At 34.4% G+C, this 19,849-nt stretch overlaps 2 protein-coding genes and 1 long non-coding RNA gene across 3 annotated transcripts in view; 1 reads left to right on the top strand and 2 right to left on the bottom strand.

Moving 5' to 3' along the window:
- LOC134241517 (interferon-induced protein 44-like) overlaps positions 1-6,510 on the bottom strand; it is a 37,195-nt gene extending 30,685 nt beyond the window's left edge. Inside the window, exon 1 of the mRNA XM_062723557.1 lies at positions 6,428-6,510. Within this exon, the coding sequence (XP_062579541.1) occupies positions 6,428-6,471 (44 nt within the window). The 5' untranslated portion in view covers positions 6,472-6,510. The remainder of the gene's footprint in view (positions 1-6,427) is intronic.
- A 1,788-nt stretch (positions 6,511-8,298) lies between these two features.
- On the bottom strand, positions 8,299-14,524 carry LOC134241515 (uncharacterized). The gene is made up of 4 exons (XR_009986676.1): positions 14,428-14,524; positions 13,404-13,457; positions 13,000-13,110; positions 8,299-8,517 (listed from the first exon to the last, which is right to left on the bottom strand). It is a non-coding gene; the product is annotated as an uncharacterized LOC134241515 (long non-coding RNA).
- A 1,064-nt stretch (positions 14,525-15,588) lies between these two features.
- LOC134241514 (myosin-2 heavy chain-like) lies at positions 15,589-19,121 on the top strand. The gene is made up of 7 exons (XM_062723556.1): positions 15,589-15,644; positions 15,799-16,399; positions 17,091-17,126; positions 17,237-17,308; positions 17,430-17,483; positions 17,568-17,786; positions 18,463-19,121. Exons 1-7 carry the CDS (start codon positions 15,591-15,593, stop codon positions 18,690-18,692), a joined length of 1,266 nt encoding a protein of 421 aa, XP_062579540.1. The 5' UTR covers positions 15,589-15,590; the 3' UTR covers positions 18,693-19,121.
- The last annotated feature ends 728 nt before the right edge of the window (positions 19,122-19,849 follow it).

Raw genomic sequence — 19,849 nt, 5'->3', positions numbered from 1 at the left:
CGGTTTGTCCTATATAATTTTCCTCACATGTAGGACATGTCATACAGTATATAAGGTTTTTAGATTTACACGTCATAGAAGATTTAACGTCAAACTTCATTCCGTTTTTAAAAATAATGGTTTGTCCGGTTTTTAAAACTTGACAGGTTCCGCATCGTGGATCCTCGCACTTAGAAACCATCGGTTTCTCGGGGTTCGATGTAAATTTGGCAGTGGTAAGAATCTTTTTCAAATTGGGAGGTTGACGCCTGCTGTGTAGTATATCCTTTGGTTTAATAAGGTCCCTTAATGTTTCTGATTGTTGAATAATAGGGAAAAATTGTTTGGCAGTTTTAAAGATGTTGTGATTTCTTGGGTTGTGGGTTAGAACAAAAGGGATCTTTTCGTTGTTCTCCTCTTCGTGATGTCTAATAGTACGTAATTCGTTAATGGGTATTTCCTTTGCCTTTTGTATAGCAGCCTCAATTAATTTTGATGGATATTTTTGTCTAGAAAGAAAAATTCTTAGTTCACACAGTCTTGTATTTCTGCGATCCTCATCAATAACAATAGTACAAATTCGCCTGGCCATATTGAATGGAAATCAGTGAAAACAAATTGCCATTTTTAGACATTCTTATTATAAAAGAGGGAAGAAAAATCATAACGGATCTCTATTACAAGAGCACAGACTCCCATCAATATTTGATTTTCAACTCATGCCATCCCTCCCATACTAAACGAAACATCCCATTCAATATGGCCAGGCGAATTTGTACTATTGTTATTGATGAGGATCGCAGAAATACAAGACTGTGTGAACTAAGAATTTTTCTTTCTAGACAAAAATATCCATCAAAATTAATTGAGGCTGCTATACAAAAGGCAAAGGAAATACCCATTAACGAATTACGTACTATTAGACATCACGAAGAGGAGAACAACGAAAAGATCCCTTTTGTTCTAACCCACAACCCAAGAAATCACAACATCTTTAAAACTGCCAAACAATTTTTCCTTATTATTCAACAATCAGAAACATTAAGGGACCTTATTAAACCAAAGGATATACTACACAGCAGGCGTCAACCTCCCAATTTGAAAAAGATTCTTACCACTGCCAAATTTACATCGAACCCCGAGAAACCGATGGTTTCTAAGTGCGAGGATCCACGATGCGGAACCTGTCAAGTTTTAAAAACCGGACAAACCATTATTTTTAAAAACGGAATGAAGTTTGACGTTAAATCTTCTATGACGTGTAAATCTAAAAACCTTATATACTGTATGACGTGTCCTACATGTGAGGAAAATTATATAGGACAAACCGGAACCAAATTAGCCGACCGTGTTCGCGTGCACAAACAACAGATTAAGGATCCGACCATACGAAACACGCCATGTAGTGAACACTTTGATTCTTGTGGCAAAGGACATTTTTATATATTTCCTTTTTACAAAATAAAAGAGGAAAATGAACAATTACGGAAAGCCAAAGAACAATATTTCATAAATCTGTTTAAACCAAAATTGAACTGTTAAAAGGAATTTATATCAAATTATTTTATTATGTACATTTTATATAAAATGTCTCCATTATTGTACATTTATAATAGGCGCTTAACTTTGATCAGATGAACTGTAAAACTTTATCTGTGCGCCTCATTTAACTGTGATTACTATTACGTCACAGTCATTATGTTTAACGTTGCCTACATAACGTCACGAGAATGACGTCATAATGTAACTTGTTTACAATTTCAAATCTACTGATGAGCCCGCATGGGGCGAAAGCGCTTTAGATAAAAGTTTGAGTTTATCATTTGAATTTGGATTTTATATATATATATATATATACTCCCCGTCAATGAAAACGCAACACTCTAATTTTAGGGTGAAAAGTATACACGGGTTATAACTACGTACCAAAAAAGGTAGGACATCTTTTACTTTGCCAAGTCAGTTATTTAACGGTTGAATGAATTTCTTTCCTCTACCGGAAGTTGCTTTTTAGCCCTCTTAATAGAAATCAAATTTTTGAATTTTTAATAAAATCTTTAACAATATTTTGGGTTTTCAAGATTTTGTAGCTGTTTATCATAACTAATGTACTAAAAGCCCGGGAAAAAAATTCTTCTTTCTTTACCGGATGTTATGCCTATATTTCCTAAAAATGACTGATTTTCGTGCTAATGGTGGAGATTCTCAAAATAAAGAAAAAAAGAGCTGCAGATGCAAATGTACACTATTTAACCACTCATCAGGCTCATGTGTTTCAATAGCATAAATAACAGTTCCTTGACCGGAAGTCCAAGAGTTACTACACTACGCCAAGTTAGAGAAAATTCGACCGCTGTATCTGAACAACAGGCAATTAAAAATGCCCAAGAATATTTATTTCGCTCAGATAAAGACACTAATAAACCTAAGACATGGTAGAAATCGGACTGCGTACATTAATATTGTACATGGCGGACTAGCATGTTTTGATTAAATTGTCGGAAGGGGGGATGTTTTATTACAATGTTATCTGTTCAGAGGGCTAAAAAAGCAACTTTCGGTAATGGTTTAAAAAACCATTCAACCATTAAATAACTAATTTGGCAAAGTAAAAGATGTCCTAACTTGTTTGGTACATATTTATATCCCGTATATAATTTTTCAACCTAAAAGTAGAGTGTTGCGTTTTCATTGGCGGGGAGTATATATATATATATATATATATATATATATATATATATATATATATATATATATATATATATATATATATATATATATATGCGTCGACGTATAGGACCGATAGTGGTTTCAGTCTTTAGAGAAAGCTTACCGATCTCCGTTCCGGTCGATGATTTCAGGCCACGTGCATGTAGGTTTTGTTTCTCATGTATCGCTTTACATGCTTTAGTTCTAGTCAACATATTTAATTTAAAGGAAGGGATTGCAAGGCTCCGTGAAAAAAATCCGCCCAATGATTTTTTCTCATTTTTACATATGATTTACCTTACGTCAATGATACCATAATATGAAAATATCAACCATGGTAATCAGGGTTATAACGAAGTTATGGTTGCCACGGTAACCACCATTTTTCAATCTTTTGATATTTATGAGGTAAATTTTTTAAAATGCCATACAAGCATCGAAAGTGAAACAAAAAAAAAATTCCAGATATAAAATAATATGCTTTATATTTATTCAAAATAAAAATTGTATCAGAATCTGTTGATTGGTGAAGTAATGCCACCGTTTTTCGGGAAAGTATTGATTGTAAATTTGCAGTAATATTTTCACTTCAAAAGCAGTTTTCAACGTCTAGACAAAAAAATTACCCCATGAATTTTCCCAAAACTAATTTATGCGCCGCACAGTTAAGGTTACAAAAAGAGGCGGAGCCTAATTTGTACGGGAAAACGTAACTATGGCATACAAGATATACGTCATACAATAAAAAAAAATACCACAGACTGAGGTGATTTGCAAATTTTATCCGTAAAAAAAAACTTCAAACTACATCAAAATTTACTATAGCATGCTGTTTTGTCGTCAGTTAAATCCCAAATCACAAGTTTTTACAAGTCACTCACTTTTCAATATGACATCATTTCATGAAACGTGACGTAATTTGTATATGCAGTGAGAGGCAGATCAAGTATTATGAACCCAACCCGCTTTTCTGAGGATACCCCGGAAGAATGTTTTCATTTTAGTTTCGTAAGATTTTAATCCATATCTCATTAACAGTAGTAGTGACACTTATGTGTCATATATCATTTCGATCACTCAAAATGCACACACAGAATATACTAGCAATAATCAACTATCATATGCATGCATTCAACCCTTAAGTTTCTCTATTCTTCCAAATTTTTCGTGGTATTTAATCAAAAATTATCCTCTGCCATATTAATTAAACTGGAAGATTCGGATCGCTTTGATAGACTTGCTTCGGTAAGTTGCAAATTGTCATATTATTGTCATATCATTGTGATTATCTTAAAACAGTCCGTAAAAAATTCAAAATGTCAACTCTGACACTGAGCAATTGAAAAAAAATATAAACATCGCAGTTTCATTGCCACATTCCACACTTGTACTGTCTGTTTACATTTGTGGAATTTCTTCTTGAGGCGCATGTAATTCTTGAAAGCTATAAAGATATCTTAAAAGTTTTATTGGCCTCTCAAGATCGGTATTTTGTCATTTTATATTACGAAATAATATTGCTTCCATGAATATTTTCAGATTTTAATACCCCTGGTATGCATATTGCATGCAGCTGTGAGGTATACTCAGTTAGGCAAATTACGTTTCTATCGTCAACTTCCTTTACTTGTGCAGCAATATACCTTCATCACCTGCATACGGATTGTATATATCTCAGTTGATTCGATACGTAAGAGCATGCTCTACGTATGAACAATTTCTAAAACGAGGTAAATTATTGACAAGCAAGTTGATGAAACAAGAATATCAGCAGTCTCGTTTAAAGTCATCATTTCGTAAGTTCTATGGTCGATACAATGACCTTGTCAGCAAATACAATTTATCATTGATTCAAATGCTGACTGACGTTTTTCATACTAATTGTTAGTCCATTATTTATACACTGAATTGACGACAGATCTCACGATCATGACAATGAGCACACGGCGGGTGTGACCGGTTAGCAGGGGATGCTCACTCGTCCATGGCACCTGATCCCACCTCTGATGTTCCAGAGGTCCGTGTTTGTTCTGCTCTTGTTTTGTATTGTTTTATGGACTTTGAGATTGAATATTGTTCGTTATCTCCATATCCTTCTCACAGAATGGACATATTTCGGACTTTCTTCTTAAGGTATACCTTTACTCAGGGGACTAAAATATTCCACTGATAAGAACGAAAAACCACCTATTGCACATTGTACACCTATGATTTTTGTGTTAAATTTCAATTTCAAATAACTAGGTCAATGACCTCGTTTTCGTGCTAGGGGACCCTGAGTATTTCTCGGGGAATACCTCAATTTTTCACACTATGACCATTTTTTTCTTCACTCACAAAATATTAAAAGCAACAAACCTCTTTAAATAATGAAATATTATAGCAATGGAACAGAGTTGCTCCATATAAAGAAATAAGTACAGTTTGGGCCATAAACGGGATAATTATTACAGTCCGAATTTCCTCAGTCATATTTATATTTTTTCCCGATTTTTAATCAAATATAGCAAAAATATGACTGATAGGAACTCTAAATTATTTATAGCTCCAGGTTACTTTTGTTACCCTCATTCTCATGGTATTAATATTATATGGGGTCAATGATCAAATTATTGAGATTTGTTGACTGCAGTGGTTTTTGTACATGTTTTTGAATTTCTTTATTTCATAGCATTAATTTATTTGAAATAATTTATGAGCTTAAACACATATAAAATTTGCAAAATGATGTCTTAAAATACATATAACCTTTACTTTGTGATTAATATTGCAAAAAATAAAAATTTTGACAAAAATGAAAAATCGAAAATTTAGTCCGAATTTCCTCTGCATAGCCATACATTGAGTTTTGTTCCTGTATATTTTCTTCAAGTATTTACATATTAAAATTTTAAATTGATATTGAGATAAAACTAAGTTATTTTATCCATTTAGAACTATTTTTGATTTAATATATTATACTTTATAAAATTTTCTCTCTGATTTCTGAAACCTGAGTAAACGTCATCCTTAACTTAAATAACAAAGAAGAATAGTTCTGGTTAGTGTGATAATTGATTGGACATAATTAAGCCCAGTGTGATCGAAATAATCACACTTATCTATGGCTAACCACACACAAAGTGCTGTACAAATACTCAAACAGTTAAAAACTTAAAACACATCCTTTAAAAAACGTTCAAAAGCAGCGATGTTTAAAACATATTGCAGGGTTTGCTTTTTTTAAAATATCCGAAGTACATTATAAGAATATATTGCGGTATTTTACGTCTATTTCAATTAAATGCCGATTTGTGAAAAATTGCATTGAAATAGGTTCAGTGTGTTCCTTTAAACCGTGTATATAAAACGTTTGACCCGATAAGCACTCACGCAATCAAATCAATATTTCCAACATTATGTCATAATGTGAAGGTATCAAATACAACCTTTAGCGATTATTCAGACTTAGTTTGAGATATTTGACAATGCAGAATGAGCTTGCATATTTTGTTTTTAAATAAATACAAACTTCAGACCCGTATAATGAATTTCATATATTCATATATTTTTATTTTCTACCCTTCCCCTATCAAAATTGAATTAAAAGATAAATGGTGTAATAATGCTACTGATCAAATATATAAATAATATACAGTATTAGTGAACAATTTTTTAGAATAAGAATATTGTTACGCATATATTTTCATAAAGGAGAATTATTGTATAAAACCTGTAATATTTGAAAGTTAAAGCTTACTTTTCAGTAGCCACGACTGCAGGCTTGACAGTAGATTCCTCCATTTTGAAGTAATTTTTCCCTCAAATTAACCTTTGTAAATGATAAGTTTGATCACTTTTGACCTTGTAAGAGGTAAAAACACGTTTGGTTCTGTGGGCGTCTATAAAACTTGAGGGTAATCTGGACCTGACAAAGAATAAAATTGAACAAAATGCGAAACTGAAAAGGATCCAATTATTATCAATTACCAAGGAAATATTTATTGCCACGTTAATACTTACGATAAAGATAAAGTAAGTTTTGCTGGCAAATGATTTGCTGGAAAACCAGCGTTACGCAATGTTTCGAAAATAGAATTCGAAAATACCTGGAAAAGAGAACCTCGAATTAATGCACAAGCAACACATGACAGTGTATGTGTCCCAGTATATTTTCAACACGTGACTTTACGTGACTTTGACTTGACTTCAGCGTGTCCCAGTTTCTTTTACAAATACATATCAAGTAAGCAGAGTGTTTTTTTTTAGGATCATAGATCAAATGTTCTCAAACTTTTTTTTTGAAGGATCATTTAAGTCAGTTATCATGATACTGCACAATTTTGTAACGATCCCTCCCCCATTTTTCTTGAATCTCATTTTTTTATCTTGGTATTTTTCTAAAGCACTTTCATGCATACTTTAAATTCATTCATCAATTCTTGCATGGAATGTTGAAATGTCCAGCGAGAGTTATTTCTTAATTGTTGGTTGACAACTGTTTATATGCAGCGAAGATCTATGTCATTTTTCTTGTGTTTTGATTTGTTGAATGTCAGACATCGTCTTGCTATTTAATTACACGCTTTTTGTTGGCTTAATTGTACATACGTAATTATAAAGTTGTGCTGTAATTCAGGATTATCTTAAAGTTACCTTATTTCTTGTGTGATCGATGTTTTATGGTCTTCGAGTACACACGTTTCACTGAAACTTCTGCCGCCGCCATACTTTGTTTACTTGTGTATTTTCCCGTGATGCTTCACGGTGTTCTATTTTTACTGGAGTTATTTCGGCGGAAGATTTGATTGTAACTTCTTTTAAATTAAATGTTAAACAGTGTTAAATGAGCTTTTAAAAGTGTAACTTTATGTTTTATGAATTTATTTAATTTATTTATGTTTTGTAATAATTTTACATACGATGTACGAGAGTGAGATTTCATTACGGGACGATGATTACATTTGATTGGCTGATTATTATTTACGGGATGGAATTATTAATTTTGATTGGTTATGAATTATTGCGGGTTTTGTTAATTCTATAAATACTCGGATGCTGAATATCGTTTGCTCTCTCGTTTTCTTTGTGACCTAGAGAAAGGTTGCCAGTTTTATCCAGAGTAATTTAAGGTGTGTACTATTTCAGTATCTGTGTGACTGAAGTACATAATGTGTAATGTTAGGTTAGGCTAAATTAATTATTACTAGTAATTGTACTAGTTTTATTTATAGTTACTAGTTGTGAACTAGTTATTTTTATCTTCTTTATCCCAGTTTAGGAGTTAGGAAATATTTCTGCTGCGTGCTAGTAGTTGAACTAGTAGCGGGAATATTTATTTGTAAATTAATTATAAGTCATTTATAGAGAGCCTTTTCGTTTTATTTTGGTCGGGGGAATTTATTCAATTACAATATTTACTGGAAATAGTGCCAGTTGCCCAGTTATATCAGTAGTTGTACTGATTTTGTCTTTTGTCCCGAGGGTTGAGACTTGTGAATTTCAAACTGTTATTTGTTTTCGCTGTTGTATTGCTGAATAGAATTATAAAACTTTACATCGAAGTTTTTGTTCTCAACACAAGGCAGGCGTTCCGAAGCGTTACAATTTTGGCATCCCCGGCGGGATCCGTTTAAGTTTACGGGTCCTGTGATCGAATGATCCGTTTAAGTTTACGGGTCCTGTGATCGAATCATAACAACGCTTTGTCTGTGTTTGAGAAACAAAAATTTTATTAAGTAAGCATCAAATAAAAATAAATCACTATGGCAGGACGTAAAAGTCGACGGAGGCGTCGTGGTCTTCAAGAATCCAGATCTACCTCACGAGTTTCGTGCTCCTCCGTAGATACTGTAAGAGAAAATGAAAGCGAATGTGAATTTCCGTGTGAAGGAGCTGACATGCACAGAACTAAACCATTTCTTCATTCAAATAAAGAAGCCTCCCCATTAGCGAATTTACATGACTCAGATACAAGTTTAATGCTTGTGAGTTCTCAGGCAGACGTCGTGAGAGATGGAGAACATACAACTTTTATTGGGCACTCAGATACAGTTTCTGTAGCTGTGAGTACCAATACAGAGCAGCCACAGACAGTACACAGTGTAGTTACGCCTAAAATGAGCCATCTTCACACCTGTGGTCCCACAACTCAGATGCCTTTTGTACCTGTTTGCTCACATTTTGCTGAGAATTTATGTACAGGTTTTCCTAGAGAGCCGACAGCTGTCCCTAGTATGTATGTACCTGCAGTCCCCAGTACAGGTACTCACATGAGCCCCTCCATTACGCAGACAGCAAGTCCAGTATATGGGTTACCTGTGAACTCTCATACACACAGCACTTCTTTGAGTTCATGTACAGGTTCAAATTACCACACTACCTTACCTGTAAACTCTTATGCAGTTCCTTGTACTGTGAGTTTTCAAGGTCCTGTTTATTGTCAACAAAACCAGAGCGCCCATATGTTTACTCCATTCCCCACAATTACAACACCAGGTCACAACGTTTGCGCGAGGACTCATTTACCTCTAAGTTTGTGTACAGGTTCTGTGCCTGTAAGTTCTAGTACAGGTAATGTACCTGTAAGCTCATGTACATGTACAGGTTCTGTACCTGTTGGTCTAAGTACAGGTTCTGTGCCTGTGAGTTTGTGTACAGGTTCTGTACCTGTGATGCTGAATCAGACTTCCGCTCCCATGAGAAGTGCACGAGATATATCAAGGACAGAAAGCGAGCAAACTGCACTTGTCCAGCTTACGGAGATGGTAGAGCATTTACAAGAGAAAATTAAACAGCTCTCTGAACAAGATAACCACCAAAGGACCAACCCTGACAACAGACAATCAGATACATGTAGCACGTCTCACGAGTGTTTGAGTAGCGACAGAGAAACATCACAGTCTGACTTTGTGTACCGGAAAAGGGCTAAGCATCACAATGTAAAGATTCCTCCATACACAGGGAAAGAAGATTGGTCTGTCTGGTTTTGTCGATTTGAGGAAGTTGCAGATAGATACCACTGGACAACAGACGACAAACTGGACCAATTACTGCCCAGATTACATGAAGATGCTGCTGACTTTGTTTACGGCCAATTATCGAAAGAGTCCAGAAGTAGTTATAAGAGACTTACAAAGGAACTGACCAATCGTTTTCGTGCAATCGAAACCAGTCGTACATATCTGTCAAAATTTAATAACAGAGTTCAGAAGCCTGGTGAGCGAGTTGAGGACTTTGCTGCTGATTTGAAGCGCCTGTATGTCAAAGCCCACCCGGAGCGAGACTCGAAGACTAGAGAGGAAGACTTACTCAGGAAATTTTTAGATGGTCTGGCAGATAGAGAAGCCCAGTTTCATGTGGAGTATGTCAAGGACCCCTCAGATATACATGAAGCTGTACGACAGGTTATAAACTATGAAGAAGCAGGTCGGCCTTCAACTAAGAAACATGTCAGAGAGGTGAAGTCGCTGTACAGTGATTCTGAATCAGAAGCCACACCTAAGACAGTCATTAAGGCCAAGTCGTTGAAAAAGAAAAGTGTCAGAAATATAAAGTACAGCCAAGGAAACAAACAAGGGTCAGGTGGCACTATCGAAGCCTTGCAGAAACAAATCGATGAGATGGCAAAGGTTCTTGACAACCTGACTAAGCAGAGCAACACTGGGACACAGCCAAGTAGGCCTATTATTGGTACATCTCAACCAGACATGTCTACCGGTCAGACAGCTCCTCTGGACAGACCAAACAAACGTAGCTGTTTTTACTGCAAAGGTGAAGGTCATTTCATAAGGGACTGCCCAAAGAGAATTAATGACCTTCAAGTATCAAAGGCACCTTTAAACAGGCATTAGCCGTTCCTGTGGGTCAAGGACCGGCTACAGAAGAAACTGACAGACAGACGAACAGTTTAGACCCACCAACAGACCGACAACCAGATAATTTTGATGAATCAGAAGATTTTTGTTTTATTTCTAATCGAATACCAGATGCAGATGGTGTGTACATAGAAGGAAAAGTAAATGGTTTAGATGTCCACATTACAACAGATACTGGTGCATCCAATACTATACTTTCATACAAAGTGTATGAACAACTCAAAGAGGTGAACAGACCCAGACTTCAAGGAAAGTCGCATTTACGAGGAGCTGATGGAAGTACCATTCATGTTTATGGGAAAGGAGTGTTCGAATTGCAACTTGGTTCCTTGGCCCTCAAGAAAATCCTTTTAGTAGCTGATATCCAAGATGAAGTGTTACTTGGAGTGGACATCCTGCAGAATAGTGATATTGGTCAAGCAGATATTCTCCTGAGTAAAGGACTGATAAGGTTCAAAGGTCATGATATTCCATGCATACAACGTGGTGTGCATAAAGATATTACCCTCCGTTGTGTGGAGAGATGTGATATACCTGGGAATACAGAAGTAATAATACCGGCTTTTATACAGCGTGAATGTGAGGTTGATGTTGAGGAGGACCTTATGTTTGTGCCAAGTGGAGATCTTATGGAGAAGACCTCCTTACTGTTAGCCCCAGCAGTTCTTAACATCAGAGGGAAACTGTGTGTACCCCTGAGAGTTATGAACCCTTTTGATGAGGGAAAAACGCTTTATCCAGACACAGTTGTGGGTACTGTTGAAGGATATGGGGGAATAGTAGATGTAATTCAACCGGTTTATAGTGACCTAAGAAGCCTTTGCCGATCTACTGAACTTTCGCCTGGTGAGGCATGTGAGGTTCCAGATCATTTGCGTGAGCTTTATGAAGGCTCTTCCCAGTCCTTAAATAAGTCAGAAAAAGAAGCTTTTCGGAAATTCTTGCGCGACCATCAGGATGCATTTTCAAAAGATGAATGGGACCTAGGACAAACCAATTTAGTTGAACATGAGATTAATACTGGTGACAGTAAACCTGTAAAACAGCCACCTCGTAGAGTTCCAATAGCACTAGCCAATGAGGAGAGAGATGCCATTCTGAACCTTAGAGAGAGGGGCATAATACAACCTTCTACATCACCTTGGTCCTCTCCACTGGTCTTAGCTAGAAAGAAGAATGGAAAAATAAGAGTCTGTGTGGATTATCGAGCTGTAAATAATTTAACAGTTAAGGATGCATTCCCACTCCCACGAATTCAAGACTGTCTAGATTCCGTTGCAGGAGCTTCAATGTTTTCCACTCTGGATTTGACAGCTGGGTATCACCAAGTCAGAGTCAAGGCTGAAGATATACCAAAAACAGCATTTGTTACAAAATATGGTCATTTCGAGTATAAAACCATGCCTTTTGGATTGACTAATGCACCAGGTACATTCCAGAGACTTATGGAGATGGCATTAAATGGCCTCCAGTGGGACATTTGTCTTATTTATTTGGACGATGTAGTGATATTTAGCAGAAATTTTGATGAACACATGTCCAGACTTAGCCAGGTGGTTCAGAGAATAACTGATGCAGGTTTAAAATTGAAACCTGAGAAATGTAGCCTTTTTTAAGATGAAGTTATTTTCCTTGGACATAAAGTCACTAATGATGGAGTCTTACCAGATAAGCAGAATGTAGAGAAAATTTTGAATTGGACCAGACCAAATAATGTTACTGAAGTACGACAATTCCTTGGAACTGCCTCTTACTATAGGAGATTTATAAAAGGGTTTTCGATGATAGCTAAACCTCTTACTGAACTTACACAAAAGAACCATTCTTTTCATTGGACAGACTCATGCGAGCAAGCATTTCTGCAATTAAAGAAAATCCTTACTGGGCCCGATATAATGGGATATCCTGACCCAAACCACGGCCATTTTATACTCGACACAGACGCATGTGATGTAGGCATTGGTGCTGTATTGAGCCAAGTACAGGATGGACGTGAGAAAGTGTTAGCCTATGGGAGTCGAACCCTAAACCATGCTGAAAGGAACTATTGTGTAACTGATAAAGAGCTCCTAGCTGTTCGTTATTTCGTGGAATACTTCAAACAATATCTTTTGGGACAAAGATTTATCCTTAGGACTGATCACCAAGCATTAGTCTGGCTATATAAACTGAAAGAACCTAAAGGAAGAGTGGCTCGCTGGATTGAAATATTGTCAGCCTACAATTTTGAAATTGAGTATAGGCCTGGTACACAGCATGGTAATGCCGACGGTCTATCAAGATGTCCGAACCCAGCCGACTGTAGCTGCTCAGAGGGTGAGTTTAGAAAGCCTGAAATGCGGACCTTGTATTAAGTGCAGAAAGAGAGCTGAGACTATGGAAACTTAGGAAAACCTTAATCAGGGGGGTGCTATTCGTGTGACAACAAGAAAGCGTGACAGTTCTAAAAATTTACCTGAAGGGACACAATGGATGTCAAAGTACAACTCATCAAGTCTACAATGTCTCCAGATGGAAGATAACGGTATTGGTCCAGTGCTTAAGTGGAAACTGGCAGGAAGTAAACCTACAAAAGAGGAAGTGGTCAAATACTCTCCAGCAACCAGGCGTTCCGTTCCGCAGCAGGAGACAGCATAGGATGTGATTCTAGGACAAAATTAAATTGGTAATTTTGAGTAATAAGTATAAGTAAGTTAAGAAAGTATTCATTTCATGCACTGTCAATATTTGTTGTAAATTTGGAGATAAGGTTGGGAATGAGATTGATTTGTGGACTTTATGTGTAATTTTTTTTTATCTGATATTTAAGCATTAAGTCTGATGATAATCAATGAGATTCATTTCTGTAATATTACTTACCTTTGATATTTTTACTTGCCAAGAGCTTAGTGTCCATTTCTCTTTTCTGTGATCCTGTGAATGAAAATAAGAAAGATTATACATTACTTGTTATACTTATGTCTAAATTATTAGCATTATCAGAACACTGTATTTTTATGTGCAAGTATCTATAATGAATTTGAGAGGCTGCTAATATTTTGTACATCCATTGTTTTGAAAGATAAATTCATTCTTTAAATGGCAGTTATTAAATATTAATTGAATTATTATAATTTATGTACATTTTAGCTTACTTACCTTATCACACTGTGCTCTGCTCATTTGTCTTCATGAAATTATGTTGAACTTCATGTTTTAATTCAGAATTTTGTGTTATGTATAAAGTTTCTATTATATTGATAAGTGATATGCAGGAAGGTTGGTGTAGTAGTGTTATAGTTTGTAAAATTCTATGATTTATTCATTCCTAGAGATGTGAATTTTTGAGAGGAGTTGATACATTTTTTTTGGTAAGCTTTGTGAAGTACAGCATTTGTTTCTGAGTAGTTTCCCTTGTGTGTATAGATTAGCTGTACTGTTCAGTGTTCATGGAAGTATATGTGTATCGAGTGTAGAGTATAAAGTAGAATATTGAAATATGTCATTGATTGTTTTAATTAATTGTTGTATGTGAATTTTATTGTTTGTATTTTGAGTCCAAAGGGACTTGGACTCTTAGAGAGGGGCAAAATGTAACGATCCCTCCCCCATTTTTCTTGAATCTCATTTTTTTATCTTGGTATTTTTCTAAAGCACTTTCATGCATACTTTAAATTCATTCATCAATTCTTGCATGGAATGTTGAAATGTCCAGCGAGAGTTATTTCTTAATTGTTGGTTGACAACTGTTTATATGCAGCGAAGATCTATGTCATTTTTCTTGTGTTTTGATTTGTTGAATGTCAGACATCGTCTTGCTATTTAATTACACGCTTTTTGTTGGCTTAATTGTACATACGTAATTATAAAGTTGTGCTGTAATTCAGGATTATCTTAAAGTTACCTTATTTCTTGTGTGATCGATGTTTTATGGTCTTCGAGTACACACGTTTCACTGAAACTTCTGCCGCCGCCATACTTTGTTTACTTGTGTATTTTCCCGTGATGCTTCACGGTGTTCTATTTTTACTGGAGTTATTTCGGCGGAAGATTTGATTGTAACTTCTTTTAAATTAAATGTTAAACAGTGTTAAATGAGCTTTTAAAAGTGTAACTTTATGTTTTATGAATTTATTTAATTTATTTATGTTTTGTAATAATTTTACATACGATGTACGAGAGTGAGATTTCATTACGGGACGATGATTACATTTGATTGGCTGATTATTATTTACGGGATGGAATTATTAATTTTGATTGGTTATGAATTATTGCGGGTTTTGTTAATTCTATAAATACTCGGATGCTGAATATCGTTTGCTCTCTCGTTTTCTTTGTGACCTAGAGAAAGGTTGCCAGTTTTATCCAGAGTAATTTAAGGTGTGTACTATTTCAGTATCTGTGTGACTGAAGTACATAATGTGTAATGTTAGGTTAGGCTAAATTAATTATTACTAGTAATTGTACTAGTTTTATTTATAGTTACTAGTTGTGAACTAGTTATTTTTATCTTCTTTATCCCAGTTTAGGAGTTAGGAAATATTTCTGCTGCGTGCTAGTAGTTGAACTAGTAGCGGGAATATTTATTTGTAAATTAATTATAAGTCATTTATAGAGAGCCTTTTCGTTTTATTTTGGTCGGGGGAATTTATTCAATTACAATATTTACTGGAAATAGTGCCAGTTGCCCAGTTATATCAGTAGTTGTACTGATTTTGTCTTTTGTCCCGAGGGTTGAGACTTGTGAATTTCAAACTGTTATTTGTTTTCGCTGTTGTATTGCTGAATAGAATTATAAAACTTTACATCGAAGTTTTTGTTCTCAACACAAGGCAGGCGTTCCGAAGCGTTACAATTTGATATACTGCTGTACACAATTTGTTTACGTGTGAAAAAAATGTCTCGATTTTTCAAGAAAGGTAAGAAATAAATTTCAATTTGAACTCGTAGAGTCGCACAGCTCTGAATATAGATTTGAAATCAACATGCTACAATGTAATAAAAGATACTGAGTACATGTAATTATTTTGCAAATGGTTTATTTTTTCAGCACCTACACAGAGGGATATGCCACTATTTACTGATCAAAATGCATCTTTTATGGTTATAGAAAAAATAGAGGTAAACCTAGATTATTAAACAATGATTTACTTTGATATTCCTATTTAGCACTAGAGTTTTCTTTGACTTTATAAAATACAGAGTTCTTGATTAAAAATGTTTTATAACTTACAAGTACATTGTATAGTTATAAACAGTTTGTTTGAATTTAAAGGAACTTCTAGGAGACCTTAAATCGAAGATCAAAAAGAATGAGTGCTCGAAGTGTGGAGTTGCTATTGTTGAAGGAAAGGGGACAGGTGACTGTTATTATCCACCTCCACAAAAATCCAATCTAAATTGGAAAGGAACTGGAAAAAGGCAAACAGAGAAAGAAATTATTGACAAACAACGTAGAGGGAGCTGCAAAACTGAATTCTCGTCAGGAAAAACTTCAAAAGACTATGTAAAACAACTAGAGGAAGAAAAGGAGTTTTTGAACGCTAACTGTCAAAAGCTTAAAGAGGAAAACGAAAAGAGTTGTGACCTAATTGCTAATCTGAGGGAAATCCTTTCAAAGAATGAAAATGATATTGCCAATTTTAGAGAAGAATTGCAAAAATACAAAGAAAACGCACAAAATCTGAAAGACATTATTGCAGAAAAAGAAAATGAAATAAAAACATTAGATGACACAAATAAAGATTTCGAAGAAGAAAAGGCAGAATTACTTCAAAGAATTGACTGTAAAGAAAAAGAAGAGAAATATCAAAAAACAAAGTTTGAAGAATTGAGAAAACTGACAGATAAATATACAGCTTCTGATAAAGAGAAAGGTAAAAGCTGAGAAATAACAACGACTTTTCAAACAATGTACTGTTGATTAAAATGCACTTAGAAATTTTGAATGACCCATTAGTTGAGAGCAACATTGAGAGATCATTTGTCCATCATGCTTGTTGGCACGCCATGGTCCTTATTTTTTAAAATCTCAGTAGAGAGCAATTTGGTGATAAGCATGTAATTTTGTTATTACATAACTGAAGCCCTCTGTGCATTTACCCTAACACTACTGTGTCCTTTGTTCACTTTGACACAGATGCCTGACATGCAATTTAATGTTGCAAGATCTTATACAGAATACAAGGACTATTGAGTTCTTCTCACAGAACTTCGGCTTTTGACATTTGTCAAGAAAGTGTTCAATGAATTTTATTTAATTTGAACAATAGATATGTATATTTTTAACATTAGGTAAGTAAATTCTTTTTCAAAATACCTTTAAAGAAGTATTGCCTTTGCCAACCATTTGGACTACATCTTTGACCCACTTTTGAATGAAATTTTTCTTTTAAGTCTTATGACATTTAACTTTTTTGGTCATTTAAAGCTGAAATGTATTTTGTAACTTTGATTTTTTTATAATCTAAAGATCGAAAAAAAAAGACAAAAATAGAATGCACTAATAATTAAGACATGTACTCTACATGAAATGTAAATAATTTTACTTGTATCCTTCTTTTGAAGAAAGCCAGATTCAGAAATTAAAGAGAGCCATTGAAGGTAATTTATTTTAGGAAGAAAAAAAAAGAAAATTAATAGCATTGTTTATATGGTTAACTTCTTTGAAGAGCTCGTAATAAAAATATTAACGTACAAAATACTTTTTTCAGAATTAAGAAATTTAAATCATCAACATAAATCGTCCCTATCTGTCAAAGAAAGAGAATTAAGCCAGGTAGAAGGTAAGCTACTATAGTCATCTTATTCATCAAATGAGAAAAGCTCTCATGGCCTATTTTCATTTATTTGATAAATAAAACTCAAAAATTTTATCTCTTGTTTTTTTTTTTTTTTTTACTAAAGAGAGATGTAGGGAACTGAAAGTCCAACTGGAAAAGAATTCCAGAAAAGAAATTAGTAAGTCTTCCTTCAATACATGTTCAGTTAATAGATTTCTTGTTTTATTTTTTATTCTACTGACCGTTAGTACATTTAAAAAAGGTGTTGGATTTCATACTACACTTGCACCGGCCATGTCTTCTCTTATACTGGACGGACTAATGAAAGAACTGGCTGGTCGCTTAGCAGTGGAGAAGGTCGATCTGGTGAGGCGGCCATTTTACGGAAGTACAGATTTGAATTGTCCTCTGTTGGCTATCTGTGTCAATGTCTCAAGGATAGGGACGGATGCTAAAGAAGTTCTTAAGGGAATACCAAAAAGTATGTAGCTTTACAAGTTCAGTTTATTATCAAATGCTGTCAAAACTGCATGTGGAAAAAATCCACCATTTTGGAAAAAAACCCAAATGAATTTCAAACATTTTTACATGTGACAAAATATCTCACAAATTAGATATTACACCTATTTTGATAAATAGATGAGATTTTATCCAATCTTAATAATAATAATGTTGATCAGTATAGATAATACACACACTATAAATCTCTAAAGGGATAGATATATCAAATTGATGAACATACTTGTCTGAAACTTTTTTTCTGTGTAGATCTGAAGTGTATCATATGGAACACGATTTATTTAGCCATAATGGCACTATATATTTTAGTTACTTTTGGTTGTATAAAATACTAAAAAGATGACTTCACTGTGTTTAATCATGCATATAATATCTAGTGTGGATACATGTATATTCTTGCTGAATCTGGATACCATCATTTTTTTCACTATTATAACACGTACATGCTTCTCTCTAAGACAAGAGTAAATTGTGGTGACTTGGTTCATATGACTTTCATATTTTTCTTTAATATGTCACCTTTGAGTACAATAAGTAAATGGACAAAATGACATGAAATAGGAAAAAAATATTGCATTATTATAGTACACGTAATTTTTTTGTCATACCCGGTATGTACTTTTCCTTTCTTTTCACAGCTAGCAACTTTAAGGACGTTGCACTTTTGGTTTTCCATCATAAAGAGGCCCATGCTCTACCAAGTCAGTCAAGTGACAAAATTCTCACTGGAACAGATTTCAATCATCTTGGTTCTATAATTGATTTTGCTTTTCTATCTCAGAGAGGAATTTATGAATGTGACATGAACATGATTGGAATCGAACGAATTTCCTCCTTCCTGCTACAGTACAAAACGAGGAAAACTTGAGACTTTGTCTGAATTCCTAAGGAGGCTGGGGGGGGGGGGGAGGGGCAACAAATTAACCATCAGATGTAGCTTTGTTTTATGATAGTGTATTTTAGGCTATCAACAATCATTTGGCAGAGAAAAAAATAATACATTTTAGTTCTAAAATTTGGTCATTTTCGTATATCAATGATATGATCAATATACTAGTCTAAAATGGACGCAACCACCCAGCTCTCTTAATCGGGGAAAATCCTTATTATAGAAATAACTAAAATGTTTGAAACTGTTAATCAGAAAAAGACATTTTTTCTAAATTTTATTGAATTTTCTTTTCTTTTACGACAATTACATTTACCTTCAGTTTGTAAGCAACAGCAATGCATATGAAAAGAAATATGTCATTTTATGTCATAATTTGTATCCTTATCATTAGTAAAAACTGCTAATGTAACGGCAAAATAAAATATCTGTTTATTATATTAAAAAAAAAACCCTTCAACTCGGCATTGGAATATATCGATGACGTTTTGTCAATTTAACATTAGTTACTTCCATTCATGTCGACTCGATATATCCCAGTGAGCTTGAAATAAAAGATGCCACGTAAAGTCTAAGACAGGCAAATTCCAGCAATTGAAAAGAAATAGCAAAAACCTAAAGAAAAGTCCATAAGTGACATTTTACTAACAGATTGTTTGGGGAGCCCCCTCCTCCAATTTTAAAACAGTTGCTCTTGGTCCTATTAATATGGAAATTTGAATATACAATTTAAAACATTTAAATTAAGTAATTTAAGTGATTTTATCTGTTGCAGAGGATAAACATGTCTACAGCGTTTAAAGGTACTTGGACACAGATTTGAAGTTATTATTTTCTCTATAATATTACGACTTATATATTTTAATAGCATTTCACACAAAAATTATTAAAAAATCTTATTTCGTTTAAAAGATATTGAAATTTCAAATTTTTCGGCGGGTTTGATTGACATATCCTTGAACTCTCACAAATTTAATTTTATTCTTAATCCTTAGGAAAAGTGGCAATCTCGTTTTGTATAAATGAAAAATATTAATACTATAATCCAGAAAATTCAGAGCAGACATGTTCGAAAGCAAAACAAACACACAATATATTGTCAGTCCGTGCAGTTGTGGTAAGCAGACTGTGACGAT

Source organism: Saccostrea cucullata, unplaced genomic scaffold, assembly GCF_032062105.1.
Source record: "Saccostrea cucullata isolate Sc308-1 unplaced genomic scaffold, CSIRO_AGI_Scuc_v1 ctg2959, whole genome shotgun sequence".
In the NCBI taxonomy this organism is placed as follows: domain Eukaryota; kingdom Metazoa; phylum Mollusca; class Bivalvia; order Ostreida; family Ostreidae; genus Saccostrea; species Saccostrea cuccullata.
This window is presented reverse-complemented; position numbering and strand designations above follow the sequence as displayed.